This window comes from Cicer arietinum, chromosome 5 (genome assembly GCF_000331145.2).
Source record: "Cicer arietinum cultivar CDC Frontier isolate Library 1 chromosome 5, Cicar.CDCFrontier_v2.0, whole genome shotgun sequence".
NCBI lineage: Eukaryota > Viridiplantae > Streptophyta > Magnoliopsida > Fabales > Fabaceae > Cicer > Cicer arietinum.
The window spans coordinates 59,994,141-60,011,431 of NC_021164.2; the positions used below are offsets into that span (position 1 = coordinate 59,994,141).

The 17,291-nt window shown below is 29.3% G+C and overlaps 1 protein-coding gene and 2 pseudogenes across 1 annotated transcript; 2 read left to right on the top strand and 1 right to left on the bottom strand.

The window, feature by feature from the left end:
* The first annotated feature begins 3,968 nt into the window (after positions 1 to 3,968).
* LOC105852173 (flavonol synthase/flavanone 3-hydroxylase-like) lies at positions 3,969 to 6,063 on the top strand (annotated as a pseudogene).
* Positions 5,710 to 9,155, bottom strand: LOC101504924 (fluoride export protein 1-like). Its single transcript, XM_004500530.4, has 6 exons — positions 8,715 to 9,155; positions 8,311 to 8,388; positions 8,100 to 8,198; positions 7,325 to 7,517; positions 6,757 to 7,178; positions 5,710 to 6,122 (listed from the first exon to the last, which is right to left on the bottom strand). Exons 1-6 carry the CDS (start codon positions 9,063 to 9,065, stop codon positions 5,895 to 5,897), a joined length of 1,371 nt encoding a protein of 456 aa, XP_004500587.1. The 5' UTR covers positions 9,066 to 9,155; the 3' UTR covers positions 5,710 to 5,894.
* Positions 9,156 to 12,105: 2,950 nt separating this feature from the next.
* LOC101505227 (flavonol synthase/flavanone 3-hydroxylase-like) lies at positions 12,106 to 14,979 on the top strand (annotated as a pseudogene).
* Positions 14,980 to 17,291: the final 2,312 nt, after the last annotated feature.

Consider the following 17,291-nt stretch of genomic DNA (forward strand, 5'->3'; position numbering starts at 1 on the left):
TGTTATTTATTAACATTGATAATGTATAAATGTGAACATTTTGAACTTATGTTGAAAATCGAAGGATTTCTATTATAATTTAATCACTTTTAATAGATATTATAATAATACATATGTAGATAAATTGAAAATAAATTATTAATAAAAAAAATTATAATACCGATATAGACTCTATTTTCTATAATATAATAAAACTTGTTTATATTTAATTTATGTAAATATAAAAGTTTTTTATTTTGATTCTTTTAATTATTTATTTATTTGAATTTAGTTCTTACAAAATCATATTTCACTTTTAGTCTTGAAGTTAATTACCTATACAAAAACAATGAGGTGGCAAACGGCACGACGTTGATGAATCATATTCAGAAATACACCATTAACTAGTATGGAGTATGCACGGATAATGAAGTCGTTATTATATATTTTTTTATTCCATATATTTAAATAATTTTTTAATTAATATACTAATGTTGTAAAAAATCTTAATAAATAAATTCAATTTACTTTTATCAAATTATAGATAACGTCTTATACATGATTGGTTTACATGTAGTGATATTAAAAAAAATTCACAATGCACTATTAAAATTTATTATATAAATAATTGAGTGTTATTCATTTGGTTGAATGATAATATAGATAATCATTGGAATAGAATATGATGTTATTCTCTTTCATTAACTATAAGACAATTATATCGTTTTTTTAATATAATTTTCTTTTTTACCGAGTTAAAATATAATATTGAATAGTTAAATTCTTTGTACAATAATTTAGATATCTCTCTGTTTTTTCTTGCAAGTACGAAAAACAGAAAATTTTATCATATTCTCCTATATTTATATTTTTACGCCAAATTATAATTAAAAAAAAATTATCTTTTTAAAAAAAATTCAAACTTTATGTAGTGTTTAAGAGAATTTTAAAAAAGTTTTCCTATCTAGAGAAATTTGTGTTATGAAAAATGTGAAAAAAATTTCTGAAATACAAATTTCGATTTAAAAAAATACAATTGTGTACCAAAGTTTGTAAGTTTTCCAATATATAAAATTTAAATTTTCTAAAATATATTTATATTCTGAAAAACTCTTTTTAAAAAGTTTTTTGGAAGATAAATGTAGTGTTCCAGAAAATTTGAAAAAAAAATTTCAGTACATAAAATATGAAATATTTTAAATACATTTGAGTTTTATAATTTTTTTTTTAAGTTTTTCATATCTCAAATTGAATTTAACGAGATACAATTTTTTTTTTTTAAAATAAAGTAGGTTGTGTGCATAAAATGTGAGATTATAAATATTAATTATAGGATATAATTTTCAAAAACAAATTATACTTTTTAAAATACAAATACATTTAAAAATAAATTGAATGAATGAAAATATAAAAAATGAATAAACTTTACTAACTGGAAAAAATTAAAACCATTTGTATGAAAATTAATGTAATGAAACAAATTTTTTTTAAAATAACAAATTTGAAAAAAGCTTTAAAATAATAATTTATACATGTATGTATATAGCTTTAATAATTTAAAAATTTAAAAATAAAAATACTTTTATTATATATACAAATAATAATATTTATAATTGTAATTTAACTATAACAAATAACAATTCAAAATCTTTAAAATAATTAATTTGAAATTTATTTAAAAATTGAATTTGATTTTTTTATGGATTATATGTTAGTATAAATATATTTGAAATTAGAATACATAATAGATTAGGTTGGTTTTGTTTTAATTAAATATAAAGCAAATGTATAAATAATTTCTAATATTAGACTTTTTGTCGGAGTTTTAATATTATACTGTTTAAAAGTCTTTTGTATGGTTATTTTTTGTTTGTCAGTGTTATATTTTGTATGATCTCTATATTAATCAGCTATATTTTGTTTTTCTTATTTTGAATGTGATTGTTGTTTGTTAAGGTAAATGGGATTATCTTATTTACATATGTTTACATATGAGTTTTTTATTGATCACCATGCTCCAACATCTCATATTCTAGTTCTCTATAAGCTCCAAATTTATCTTCAACTATATATGTGTTTTTTGAATGTTATTTAACAATTCTCACAACAAATGCTTAATTTTTCGATTTTTATTGTGTCTCTTTTACTTTTGAATTTTATTATGTTAATTGGTGAATTTTATGTATTTGAAAAATATGTTTTTTTAATTGTTGGTTTAACGGATAGTGATTATAAGATTATAAAATGTTATTTTGATATTTAAAATTTATGATATTACCTTATTTGACGTCTATAATTTATTTAAAAATTTGTATATGCTAGTAAGATTTAACTACCTTAGTTTTTATTTTATTTTACCGACAATTTTGAGAATTTCAGTATATTTATCAATTGTTTTAAAAAATAAAAACTCTAAAGTTGTTCATCTCCATCACTATCTACACATGATTCGTCAACCTAAAATTCCAACCCCAAAAAAAAAAGAAAAAAAGAAAAAAAAACAGCACACTCTTCGTCCAAAACCAAACAGCCTAATTATTTGTTGCGTATTCGATTTCGCACATACACATCCCAAAATCCTTAATTTATAATTTTTTTTCGAAACCCCGTTATTTTCTATCCTATAAAATTGTCTCTCTTTTTGTTTATTCTTCTGAAGGTGTTCCATTTCTTGATTTCTTTTGTGGCATGACTATTTTTGGCTCGATCTCAAACACCGCGAACTTTTTTTATGGTGACAACTGTTGGGTCTTGTTGGAACTTGGTAAAAGGGTGTGCTGTTCAGATTTTTGAGTGTTTGTTTGAGTTTTAGGTTGAAGAAACATGGGTAGACGAGGATGAAGATGAATAATTTTGGATTTTATTTTTTAAAAATAATAAAAACATGAGTGATTTATGATTAATATATTTTAGTAGTATTAAAATTAAATCACTATGTTATTTATATACTAAAAATTTTAATTTAGTCAATTTTAAAGATACACATATTTTTTTGTATGATTTATGGGTCACATATGTAATTAATTAATAAAGTGTGTTAGAGTCATTATATAATTAGCCAATAAACTAGGGGTCAAATAATATATAATAGTTTATGGCTAAAGAGCATAATAGTTATGAAAATTAACAGCGTAAATACCAGACAGTTTCTAATTTAATGAGGGGCTGAATTGGAAATACTGCAATTTGGGATATAACTAATAATAGTTATATATATGGGTAATGGTCCCCAAGGCAAACACAATAAGACTATTCAGTTTCAAAACCCTAAAGGAGAAAACTATCTGGTTCTCTCTGTCCCCATCAAGAGAGCAAGGTCTTCAGACTGTTTTGTTGAGGAAGATCACCCAACCCATTGGCTCTATCATCATCATTCTAGGATTTCATCAATGGTTATTCCCACAGGTACGTTTCCGCCTTTAGTCATTCATCATCGAATTGACATGGATTATTAACAATTGGTATTAGAGCCTACCATGTTTAATTCATGATAAAATTCGGTTATTGTCTTTGTTTTAAGATTCAATTTGGGAATTTTGACATGATTCCCAAATCACAAACCCTAAGATTTCAATCATGTCAAAATTCCCAAATTGAATCCTAAATTTGCTTTCTTGATGGGAATAGAGAGAACAAGAGAGTTTTCTTCTTTAGGGTTTTGAAACTGAATAGTCTTATTGTGTTTGCCTTGGAGACCATTACCCCTATATATAACTATTATTAGTTATATCCCAAATTGCAGTATTTCCAATTCAGCCCCTCATTAAATTAGAAACTGTCTGGTATCTACACTATTAATTTTGCTCTTTAGCGATAAACTATTATATATTATTTGACCCCTAGTTTATTAGCTAATTATATAGTGACCATAACACACTTTATTAATTAATTACATATGTGACCCATAAATCTTACATTTTTTATAATCAATTTTAATAGATACACATTCTATTTTTTATTGTAGAGTGAAACTATAAATAAAAGGTTGTGATTTTGCCAAAAAAAAAACCTCTATGTTTGCCAAGATTAAATGTATATTTAAACGAAAATTGAAATAGCAAAAATTGTTCGTTGATGTGAAATATGTAGACTGGCTGGCAGTCTATTCATTTTCTTTTTTCAGGACGATATAACATTTTTCTTTGAAGAGAAACCATAACATTTAAATTGTTAACGAGTTCGAGGAGTACAAGAGCGCTAATAAAAGTTCTTTTATGATATTTCATGAACATAGATTGTTTAGAGAGACAAAAATAAAAGGTTTGGATTATTTAATATAATTCATGAACATTAAATTATGATTCGGTACTTTTAAAGTAACATCAATTATTAGCAGAGGCGGGACTTAATCAAACTGGCATGGAATTGAATATTTAACCACATGATTTGGTGGAAGTTAAGCGAGCATTTCATAAAATGTGTGTAAAGTTTTTCCACGATGATGTTGAGTGTAAACGGTGTTTTATTACATGGGTTGGAGTACCTACATAGTATTGTAGACAAGTTGTTCAAAAACTTGTCAATAGGGTTGGGGCTTGAGGGTCACGAGTTAAGGGAGTATGCAGGTGGTGATAACATGATTCATCTCCTAAAAATCAACTATTACCCACCTTGCCCCTGCCCTGATTTCATCCTCGGTGTGCCAGCTCAGACATGTGCTTTATCACCCTTCTTGTCCCCAATGAGGTACAAGGTCTTCAAGCCTCAAGAGATGAACATTGGTACGATGTTAGATTTATTCCTAATGCTTTGGTCATTCACATTGGCGACCAAATGGAGGTACATATATATAATATATATGTATATCTGTGTTGCATTTGATTAATTATTTATGTTGTTTTTGGGGACCATATATAGATTACTATTTCTAACTCTGTTCAGAGCTAGGACAAAGAGTAAAAAATTCAATATTAAAAAACTAGAATAACGAGATAAGAATTTGAAGGAACAACTAGTGTAACAGTTTTATTATATATGGTGACAGAAAATGAGCAATGGAAAATACAAGGCTGTATTACACAGGACAACAGTGAGCAAAAATGAAACAAGAATCTCGTGGCCAATGTTCATAGCCTCAACCAGATCAAGAAGTTGGCCCTCACCCAAAGCTGGTTAACCAAGACAATCCAAGAGCAAGAAATACAAAGATTATGCTTGTTGTAAACTCAATAATATCCCTCAGTAAGTGAAGCTGTTTGCACTTCAGGCATATTGCAGGTCACACTGTTTAGTGGATGTTGATTTTCCAAACAAATAAAGGTTGTCATATGATGAGGGAGACAATATCTAGAGCTAATATTAGATTTTATGTATATATATGTAAATAACTTCAATGTAAATAGAGATGACACATCCGGGATGTAATATCAAGATTATAATCCACCAAAATTGTAATATCAATTTTTTAAAGTAATTTAATTTGTACGAAATGCAGTATATATAAATATCGTATAAGAATTATAATCTTTTTTAAGAGAAAGAAATATGCCTAAAGCAAGAGTCCGTAATAAAGTTAATAGTTTTTATATTTGGTCCAGTTCATTCTTACAAAACCAATTTTTAAGGTGAAAAGTGTCTCTATGTAGACTTATGCTAGCCCTTATCTTATTCTACATGTTACTTGGGGTTTTTTCCAATATAAGTTTCTAACTTTATATGTGATGTTATGAAGCCTTAGTTTAGGTGAGAGTTTGTGGAAACCGTAACCATGCAATCATAAGGCACAACACATAACTAAAACCACCACCTTCTTATAAGAGAAGTAAATACATTATACATTACTCTGTTTCTCCCAATTGCTGAGTCCCAATGTAAAAAGATTGTCATCTTTGGAATTGAGAAGGATTGCAGCAAAACTTTGACGGTTCGTTCCACATCACATCAAGAGTGCCAAAACAAGGTTGCATTGCCAACTGCTACATGTCAGTGTCAAATCCTTTTGTCCAATAAGGGATGCAATATATTAAGATTCCTAAAGAGAACGAGACACATATTGTAGTAATAGCATAGACATATGCTCTCCAAGGATCACTGCTTTCTCTCATTGCATTAAACTCAGCAGCAAAAGTAGAGACAGTACTCAGACACCCCATCAAACCAAACTGTATTCCTGCTACAACAGTATCACAATCCCTTGTGTTCACCTGCATCAAACAAATAAAATAAATAAATACTGGTTGTGATGTAATGTCCAAAATTGTGTTGAAGATTTTCTTTATTTTTGTATTGGGATATAAGGTTCACAAATACTATATGAATTCATAAATGATGACAACGAAACTGATACCTATCATACATTGGCATTTAGAACCTATACATAAGAGACTACCATCTACTATGTAGCACTGACACTTATAAATGTGTGTCTTGGTGTCTGGCACAGGTGGTTACATTTAATCACTTCTATGTTTTTCACATTATTATCAGCGGTTACGAGACTCTGTTACCATATCAGTGAACGAGTAAAAGGTAATTTTTTTGAATAACCTCATTCATTGATCAAACTAAATATTACAAATGAGAGATTATATTATATATAAGATGAATAACTCCCAATATCCCTTAACTAACTATAACAGAAATAAAACTAACTTATACCTAATTAATGAAAGATAAGGAAAATGGTTATCAAATAACCATTTATCTAATAGTGTCTATGTGTCAGGGTCAATGCCAATCCAATGTATGTGTGAGTGCTTCATAGACTACCAATTTAGAGATTAGGTGATGCAAGTGAGACATGGGAACTAGAACATGAACGATGACAAAGAAACTTACTGCATTCTTTATAGTAGAAAGTGCAGCCATAATAGAAGCAGCTGATACATTGGCAATTAGAGTCCCAAATGGTATCCATTTAAATAAACCTTTCTTTCCTAATCCACGTCCATTAAGCCTCGCTAAGAACCATCTAATCCACACACCTACAGGTCCAACCATGCAAGCAAGCCACAACTGAGCAGCACTGCCACCATTCTTGAATTTAGCCTGTACTAATGCACCACTCACACCCCATAATACACCCAACATCACTAAGAACATCACCATAACTGTCATTTGGCGCCGGTATCTGTCGACTTGGCAATTGATCTTAGAGATACCATTTTCTGAACTTGTAATATTCAGTCTGTTGAGAAGCCACCTAAAACCCTTTGCAGTTTCAATCCCAAATATGATGGAAAATGCAACAAGAAATAAACCTGTAAATTTCCAATAGTAAAACAACATCATCTTATCAATTAAGCCATGCTGATGGGAAAAAAAAATCAATTTATCTACAAGCTGGAAAAAGTATAAGCTTAAAATTATATTATAATTTACACACTCATGAAATGAACGTACTTACCTATTAGAAAGCCAAGTGCAGAGAAGAGCCAGTGACCAGTAACAGCGAGTTCAAGCATTTTTTGATTCCAGCCACTGAAGGTTGTAAGGCTCCCCAAGTAACCAGTTGTTATTGCTATGGCTAGATGCTCTGACACTTGAGATATGTCTTTTTTGAATACAACACCAAACCATCCCATAAGAAATGAACCAATCTGGAATGAAAAATAAAAAATTGCATTAGCATTATCTTATCTTTTCACTTTCACCTAAAAGCATTCAAAACTTCTAAATTGACTGTATTAAAGCAAGATTTGGAACTAATTTGCTACTGTTTCTATAAATAAAGGATAAGTGTCATTTTACAATAACTTTAAAGAGTTGATCAGATTAACACTATATTGAAACTGTAATTTAGCAAGAATCTAATCATTTTTTTTATTGTATATCCTGTTGATTAAGGATTTAAGAAGTTCAAAATACAAAAGGTGCTAATCTTCTGTCATGGCCCATGAGAAAATAAATATAATTACTTCAACCTCAAAAGTCATAAAATTTCTATTTGGACCCACCTCCAAAAGGTTGTTAATCTCTCTTTTTCTGTGTTGTTAGAAAAAACAATAGATATGGTGAATTTAATATATATTGTGTCCTGCTTTTAAGAATGTTATGATTACCATATTGTTTAATAGCTATGCTTCTAGCCAAACAATTTTTTGAGTATTCATCTTTGTGAAACACACCACAATACATAAAAAAATATACAGACAAATAATAAAGATGAAAAACGGACATACCATATTAGAAGGAAGATCAAGGTAAAGAATAGTTTGGTTGTTTGTTACACCAGCAACCCCAGGGCCAAATAACTTTTGCAGTAAATATCTTGTGAGGACCTGCATATATATATATTATGACACTTTATGTATTAGCCTATAAGTTACCATCATCAATATCAGTATCAATATATCCAACATTTAAAGGTAAGTGAGAAGGTTATCATATTACCCCAAGAATTCCAAAAACAGCTAAGTGAGCCAAACATGAAGTATAATCCAATAACTCTGGTAAACCTTTAGGAGGTTCCTGCAAATAGGTAAAAGTGTGTAAACCACTAGAATGATATATATGACAAAATTTGGAAAATGAAACTAGCCACAGTCATAATTAATAGACAACATTAAGTTTAAAAGTAAATAGCTATGCACTATCAATGTAAACAGTTTTGCAGTGACTTGCAGTGACAGGTAACACGAGTCATTGATTGTGTAATTATTTTATGATTGAGATGACAAAATCAATGGTTCTTATTAATTGTTGGCGTAAAATTGGACACAGTATTTTTTCTCACAGAAACCAAAAAGATGAGATGACAATCAGATATGGTAATTAGTTTTAAAAAGAGAGCTCACTTTCACAAACTTTGAGTCTTGAGAACCCACTATTGCATCTGTAGAAAGAGGTAGGGAGGAAGATGAGAGTGATTGTGGCAAAGGTAAAACAGATGAGTTTGGATGCAATAATTTGTGCTCCTGTGAAATGGAATTTCCAACATGATGATTAAATGATCCATTTTCTGAGCGGAAACTATTGCTTTCACTGAATCTTCTGCTTGGAAGAGCTCGATCTCCAATGTCACCAGCTTCAGAAACACTCTCACAATCATTATCATTATCATTATCTGTGTTATGGCTTCTATGACTTGATAAGCTCAATGAACGTCTTCTAATTGAACAAGAACCACCACTGTTCTTATCCTCCATGTCAGCGCTCTTGTTTAGGCTTATCTACCATTCTACCCCTTAAAACTGCGTTGAAAAACGAACTATAAACAACTTTGACTCCTGCAACCGCCACCAGAATAGTACAAGTTGTAATTTTCTACTTACTCATTTTATTGGCATCATTCAAAACAAACACATAATAATTATAATTAATTAACAAGTTTTATTTCTCTTTTTTTATTAATTAACAAGTGTTTCAAGAGAAATTATAACTAAGTAATATGATTAAAAGAATAAGAGTTCAATAAATATAAAATAAAATAATAGTAACATCGTATATTAAAAAAAATGTATGTTAAACAGTATATTTAATATAAATAAAGGTACAACGTCAGTATAACAGGACAGAGACGACTTTAAATTTTAGTAAATATTTACAATTTTTCCTCCAATTTCCTTCCCATGGCAATGTACGGGCGGCATTAGAAAGGAGAAATATGTTAAACATTATTAAACTAAAAAAATAAATAAATAAATAGAAACTATTATAATATAAAAAAGTAAAAGAGCACTATTAAAAAAGTGAAAAAAATGACGTTAAGTTGATGTGCCTAACAAAGGAAACTGAAACGCAAGATGGCGTTTTCATTCACGTGAATAAAGAAATGTGAAGCGATTACGAGACATATGAGTGACTTTGAGTTTGGAATAAATAAACTATGCATGGTCAACAATTTGGGCCAGCGAAAAGTGTCGTCATAACATCTGTAAATGCCTTTTTTATTTTTGTTAAAACTTAAAAGGAATTGGGGTTTTTTATTTTTTACAATAATAAAATTAAAATGAATTGAATTTCAAATGTTTTATCACAGACCTTAAACAGGGTTGAGAGAAGTGCTTTTAGAGTTGATCTGACGAAGCCACATACCGTCCAATTCCATGGGTATAGAATAATAGATGGGTGAATGTGGTCACCATTTCCTTCCCCCAAATGGAAAATATCATAACTAGTTATTAAATACTAGTTTAGTACCTGGGAATTAATGGGATTGAAGATTCTTATGCAACATCACCGTTTCGGATTCCCAATCCTAAACCTAGTTCAACTTGAACATGTACTATTTGTCTTCCACGGCACGGGGTTGCATTGCGGTCAATTCTTTGATGTAAGGCCTCACTTTGTGGATTGTAATTTTCATATTTATATTTAGTGACTCTTTATATATGTTACTTTTTCTCTATATCCTCCTTTGAAAGAAACTTAAGTTAGTGTAGTTGTCAAATATCGTGTTATAATATTTTAATTATTTTTTTATTTTGCAATAATCTAATAAATAAAAAGTAATAATAAAAAATTATATTATATTAACAAACTAAAACAAAAATATATTATAAATAAAACATGGACATGGTTAATTAACATATAATGTATTTTTTTTTTGTATTTAATGTATTTTGTTTGATTTTATTAATATAATTTTTTATTTTATTTAGTAGGATGCAAAATATGAGGGAAAATAGGAGAAAATTGTTAACAAAATAAGATAGAATTGTTAATTTATTTGCAATAAGACTACAAGATAGAAGAGAGTTGTTCATATACTATATCTTTTTGCACATCTATCCAACCCCATTAAATTTGATATATTTTTTGTTTTGTTATATTTTATTAATATAATTCTTCTTCTTCTTCTTCTTCAATCTCTACCAAGTAATTATTTTGTAATGAATCAATGTTAGTGAGGGTGAAGTGGAATGATAGTGGTTTAATGTTTGATATGAACATGATCAAGAGTGGATTCAGCCTAACCTAAATGGTATATACTCGCAGTTATGGTCGTGTCATCATGTTTATATATAGTTGTACCATAAATGAGACTTCTTCAATCATATTTGATTGCGATTCTCAAAAGTATCGAAGCTTCTGACTTGATCGCGATTTTGAAATTTTGTATTTAAGTGGTGACTTTTTGTTTTCAATGATTTTTGTTAATTATATATTTTTTATTGTGTGACAGACTTTATGAGCTAATTTATACAATCTAAAATATTTCTCAGAAACAAATGTTGCAGAACAAATAATAATGGAAATGATAAATAAAGTTCCAAAGATAGATCATAAAAACATGGAATGAGATATTTTAGAGAAAGTATTAGGAGAAGTTGAATTTAAGAATGTCTGAATTTGTGTATCCACAACAATGGAAAATCAACTATTGTATTACATTTGCAAATATTTTATGATTAGGAGAAATATTTGTTGATGAAATTTCTATTCATAAGCTTCTAATGCTCATAATTTCATTTCAATATTGCCACATAATGTAATTAAAAAGCTCGGAATGCAAATAATATGCATTTAATGGAATTAGTAAAATTAAATTATATTTTATTGTAAGTCTCAATTGAATTAGCTAATAAAAATAAATTAGAAATTTAAATTTAATTTACTAGTATTAATAATTTAAAATGAAATAAAATAAAATAAATTTAACAAATAATAATAAATTTTAATGACAGACAATATTGTAAAATACATCAATTTTTTATATATTTATCTTGTTTTTAGTGACAACAATTACAGTAGGTAGAAATAAAAAATATATAGTGACACTCTTCAAAACATATAGTGACCTTTCTCAAAACGTAACAAGGCACCTCCTTAAACATGTAAGTCAATTCTTGTAGTGATATCACAAAAAAAAAAAATTTAATGAAATCTTCCAAAAGTAACGTGTACTACTTATAAAGTAGAATGATTTTATTTTAGTATTTAGTAGGAAACATAATCAAAATCTTGGTGATCATTCTTGATAAAAATCTCTTCTGTGATTCATCATTTCCCTATATATAAGGATATATTAACCCGTTCTTAGCGGAGAAAAAACCTTCTACTTCATGCAAATAAGCACCATAATCTTGCCTTGATTAATATTACACATTAACTAATTTGAAATCGAGAGTTTCGGGATCACTATCTACATTTAATATGAAAATCTATATAAGCGTCTTCTTTTTAAACTAATTAATTAATTATCGGTATATATAATAGAAACGTTTCCTTTGATTTTTTGTTAGTTACAAAAATTAATAACAATTAAATGGAAGAGACTCGAACGGTGCAAAACATAGCTTCCATATACAAAGAAATCGTTCCTGAAGAGTTCGTTAGGTCCGTAACAGAACAGCCAGGAATCACAACGGTTCGTGGGACCCAATTAGAGGTTCCTATAATTGACTTTAGTAACCCTGACGAGGAAAAAGTGGTGCGTGAGATTATTGATGCAAGTAGTGAATGGGGTATGTTCCAAATTGTGAATCATGAGATACCTACCGAACTTATAACCAAACTTCAAGTTGTTGGAAAAACGTTTTTTGAGTTACCAATAGAAGAAAAGGAGAAATATGCTAAACCTCTTGATTCTCAATCAATTGAAGGGTATGGGTCTAAGCTTAGTAAAGAGGTTGATAACAAGAGAGGTTGGGTGGATCATTTGTTTCATAAGATTTGGCCACCTTCTCATATTAACTACCGCTTTTGGCCAAATAACCCTCCTTCTTACAGGTTACTTGTTATATTTATTATATTTAAAGATAGTTTTTTTTTCAAAGGGACTTGTTTTCTCTATTTCTCAAAGGAAATTAAAAACTTTGTATGATTCACTTGCAGTATGTTATGGTAATAATTTTGATATGGGGGTGCAGAGAGATAAACGAGGAATACGGCAAGTACCTACATGGTGTTGTAGACAAGTTGTTGAAAAGCTAACTTGTCAATAGGGTTGGGGGTTTGAGGGTCACGAGTTAAAGGAGTATGCAGGTTGTGATAACATAGTTCATCTCTTAAAAATCAACTATTACCCACCTTGCCCCTGCCCTGATCTCGTGCTCGGTGTGCCAGCTCATACTGACATGTGCTTTATCACCCTTCTTGTGCCCAATGAGATACAGGGTCTTCAAGCCTCTAGAGATGAACATTGGTACGATGTTAGATATATTCCTAGTGCTTTGGTCATTCACATTGGCGACTAAATGGAGGTACATATATATCTGTGTTGCATTTGATTAATTATTTATGCTTGTTTTTGGGGACCATATATAGATTACTATTTTTGGCTCTATACAAGAGCCAAGGTAAAGTATAACATCTCACTTTTTTGACATATTAACTAACGAATTTTTAAAGTAAAAATACAAATTTGTTTTTATATATTTATGATTATCTTAAATACTCATTTACCTTAAAATCGATTTATAACATTTTTAGTTATATTTTCAAAAATAAAGAATCAAACTATTTGCAATTACTAAAAGTAAATTTAATACCTTAAACAAAAGAAACTCTTAGAACCAAATTTTTTGACGTTTCACTACCCAAACATAAATCCTAGTTGGTGATAAACTTTAGACTTGTGAAAAACTCACCCAACAAGCCTATCACCAGCACAAAAGTATATTGGAGCCTCCAACTGGATGTTATTGTACTTCATCGCATTTCTTCTATTAGGTTGACTTCACTCAAGTAACACTATATGTGACGTCATGTCAAATGTAAGGGTCATCTCCAAATAACAAACACAGAGCAAATGTGCACGTATATATAGTTGTTACAGCAAAAATCTAAATAAATCATATACTTCATTTAACAGTTAAAAATCACAATGCACCAAAGATACAAATCAACCAAAATGCATAACTTATTGGTTAGATTATATATCAATGCATGATTCCGGAATATCACCTCCCTGCAAGGACTTCGTGGGTTCTTCCAAGCAACACCACTAACTCAAAATTCCCGCAAGGATATGTGGGCTCCAACCAATTATGGACGCACCACACAACTATGAACGCATGAATGTAGACTCTTTTGTTAGTAACAATATAGATCACTCAACCAGAACGTCCAAAATCATTCAACCTTATCCTAAACCAACTTAGTTTAGACACAAAGTAACCACAACATGTCAAACACAACTATCATAACAACGTATCATATAACTTGCATTTTCCACAATTTGAACATGTCAAACACAACCATTATTAATATTCATTTTGAAGATATCACACAACACAAACAAAACCAATACACAACATCACAATACATTTATATCACATATAATTCACGTAGGAAAGCAGATGGAGTGATGCCCTTACCGATATGAGTGTCGTTATTAAAATTCTCACACAGCGGTCTTTGCTCCAAATATGTTACACTTGAGGGGATGAATCATTAACTCCTTTCGTTCTTGAATTTCTTCCTTTTTCTCTCCTAAACCATTTTTTTTCTATATCGCATAAACGTTTGTGAAAGGTGTCATTTTTTTTCTTTCTATCAGTAAAAATGAGAACGTGATGTTTCAACCTAAGTTCATTAAGACCCTAATTATTCACTCACCAATATAATGTAAATTTTGTTTTTAACGTTTCCCGATTCATGTTTTTATTATTAATAATAATATTATTATCAAAAATTAAAATAACACAATACAATAGTAATTATCACCAACAATTTCTAGAATAATTATTTCAACTTCTAATAAGGTAAAATATAAAAATAAAATAAAATGCATGGATTTACATTCTACCTACCTTAAATAGTTTCGTCCTCGAAACTGACACTAATGAAGAAAAATGTGAGTCTTACACAAAGAATTAAAAATTCAATATAAAAAAACTGGAATAAGGAGATAAGAATTTGAAGGAACAAATGGTGTAACAGTTTTATTATATATGGTGACAGAAAATGAGCAATGGGAAATACAAGGTTGTATTACACAGGACAACAGTGAGCAAAGATGAAACAAGAATCTCGTGGCCAGTGTTCATAGAGCCTCAACCAGATCAAGAAGTTGGCCCTCGCCCAAAGCTGGTTAACCAAGACAACCCACCAAAATACAAGAGCAAGAAATACAAAGATTATGCTTATTGTAAGCTCAACAAGATCCCTCAATAAGTGAAGTTGTTTGCACTTCAGGCATATTGCAGGTCCCTCAATACGTGCATGTTGATTTTTCAAACAAATAAAATTTTGTCATATGATAATGGAAACAATATCTAGAACTAATATTAGATTATATATATATATATATATAAATAATTCAATGTAAATAGAGATGACACGTCCGGGATTGAGATATAATATCAAGATTATAATCCACCAAAATTGTAATATAAATTTTTCAAGTGATTTAATTTGTCTGAAATGCAGTATATATAAATGTTGTATAAGAATTATAATTTTTTTTAAGAGAAATAAAGATGTCTAAACCAAAAGAGTCTCCAACGTAATAAAGCTATCAATTTTTATATTTGGTCCAATTTTTGCTAGCCCTTATCTTATTCTACATGGTATTTGGATTTTTTCCAATATAATTTTCTAACTTTATATGTGATGCGATGAAGGCTATAAGCTCGGGTGAGAGTTTGTGGAAACTGTAATCATGCAATCATAAGGCACAACACTTAACTAAAACCACCATCTTCTTATAAGAGCAGTAAATACATTCCTCTATTTCTCCCAAATGCAGAGGTTAACATAAAAATATTGTCATATTTGGAATTGAGAAGGATTGCCGCAAAACTTTGACGGTTCGTTCGACCACATCACATCAAGAGTGCCAAAGCAAGTTGCATTGCCAATGTCAATGTCAAATCCTTTTGTCCAGTAAGAGATGCGACACTCTTACAACTATTAATTTATTTATTTTTACTATTATTTGTGATTATTAAAAGTCTTGGTGCATATAACAAAATGAATGAAATGAATTTTACGTCACATCGGAAGTCTTTCATTAAATTTCAATTCTAAATTTGAAATGTAAACTTAATAAGTATAAATACATATAAAAATAACTATTACTTTGATAAATATAAACACATTGTATTTTGGACAAATCTTTCTTGTATAAATTTTATCTCATTGAAAATATTGCATCAGTGTACAACTTTAATTTTGAATATCACATCATCTAAATAATATATATATCTAGGTGTAAATTATGAAGAAATACATAAAATTTATATTTATATTTAAAATATTCTTCCTACTCTAATAGTTGATTCGAAACAAATATCTATTTTATTTTTCTTCAACACTTTCATTTTCTTAGTTTTATGCCACACTTTTGTTATAGAGATGGCAAATTGGGTGGTTAACGCTGATGTCATTGTTTCTCCAGACGAGAGTAGCAATTATACAATGGTTATGAGTGCGATAGTTATAGCATTTAATTTGAATATGTAATGTTATTTGACATTCCTAACAAAAGGATAGTTACTTAGAGAGAGTTATGATCTACCTTAATAAGTGGAGTCTCACGATGATCGGTGATGATATCAACGACATTAACATCTCACGTCAATCCTCGTAGAAATAATTTGAAGTAATTCTACTACTCCTACAACCACATCCATATTCTCTTTTTTATTTTAAAGAACATTAATTAATATATTTTAAGTAGTATTTTGTAACTGAACTTTAAAATTCATATTGCAACTAACTCATAAATGATAATGAAAAAAACAAAAGGATATGTGTGATAATTCTCAAAATTTAATATATTGTCTTTTTTTATTTAATAATGATACATCTTACACAATTATCACACATTTTACTTTTACTATATGAATATGTTAAGAGTTTAGGATTCATAGCACAATACATTTCTTTTAGGAACACTGGACAAGAAAATGATCAAGTAATAGTTCTATGTATACATACAATTATTATTTTGTAATTTTCTTTTCTCTCTACTTTTTTGCATATATACATAAAAAAATAAAAGATATCGTGTAAAAGCAAGTATTAACGTGCAGTCATCACTACGCCAAAAATGACATTTAACAGCGCCCATTTTACAGCGCTTGCTAAACACAAGCGCTGTTGTAATTATATTTTAAAAATAACGGAACCTATTACAGCGCTTTTGATGCAAAGTGCTGTAAAACAAGCGCTGTAGTAGGTCATATAACGTTTGTGCATCACGTTATAAGGCTTTTACAGCGCTTGTCAAAAAAGCGCTGTAAAAGGAAGCGTTTTCGCGAATCAGTTACAGCGCTTTTTCCACAAGCGCTTTCATTGAATTTAATTACCTATTACAGCGCTTTTTTCACAAGCGCTGTAAAACACATGCGCTTTCATTGAATTTAACTACCTATTACAGCGTTTTTTTCACAAGCGCTGTAAAACACATGCGCTTTCATTGAATTTAACTACCTATTACAGATCTTTTTTCACAAGCGCTGTAAAATCCATCTTTCAAATAA

Bases quoted from the DNA above. Each gene is read 5' to 3' on its own strand.
- LOC101504924 (XM_004500530.4), bottom strand. From the start codon at position 9,065: ATGGAGGATAAGAACAGTGGTGGTTCTTGTTCAATTAGAAGACGTTCA. The intron at 7,518-8,099 runs GTATGTCCGTTT...TTTTCATTCCAG, and splicing joins TTGATCTTCCTTCTAATATG to ATTGGTTCATTTCTTATGGG. The intron at 6,123-6,756 runs GTAAGTTTCTTT...TGTTTGATGCAG, and splicing joins TTTCTACTATAAAGAATGCA to GTGAACACAAGGGATTGTGA.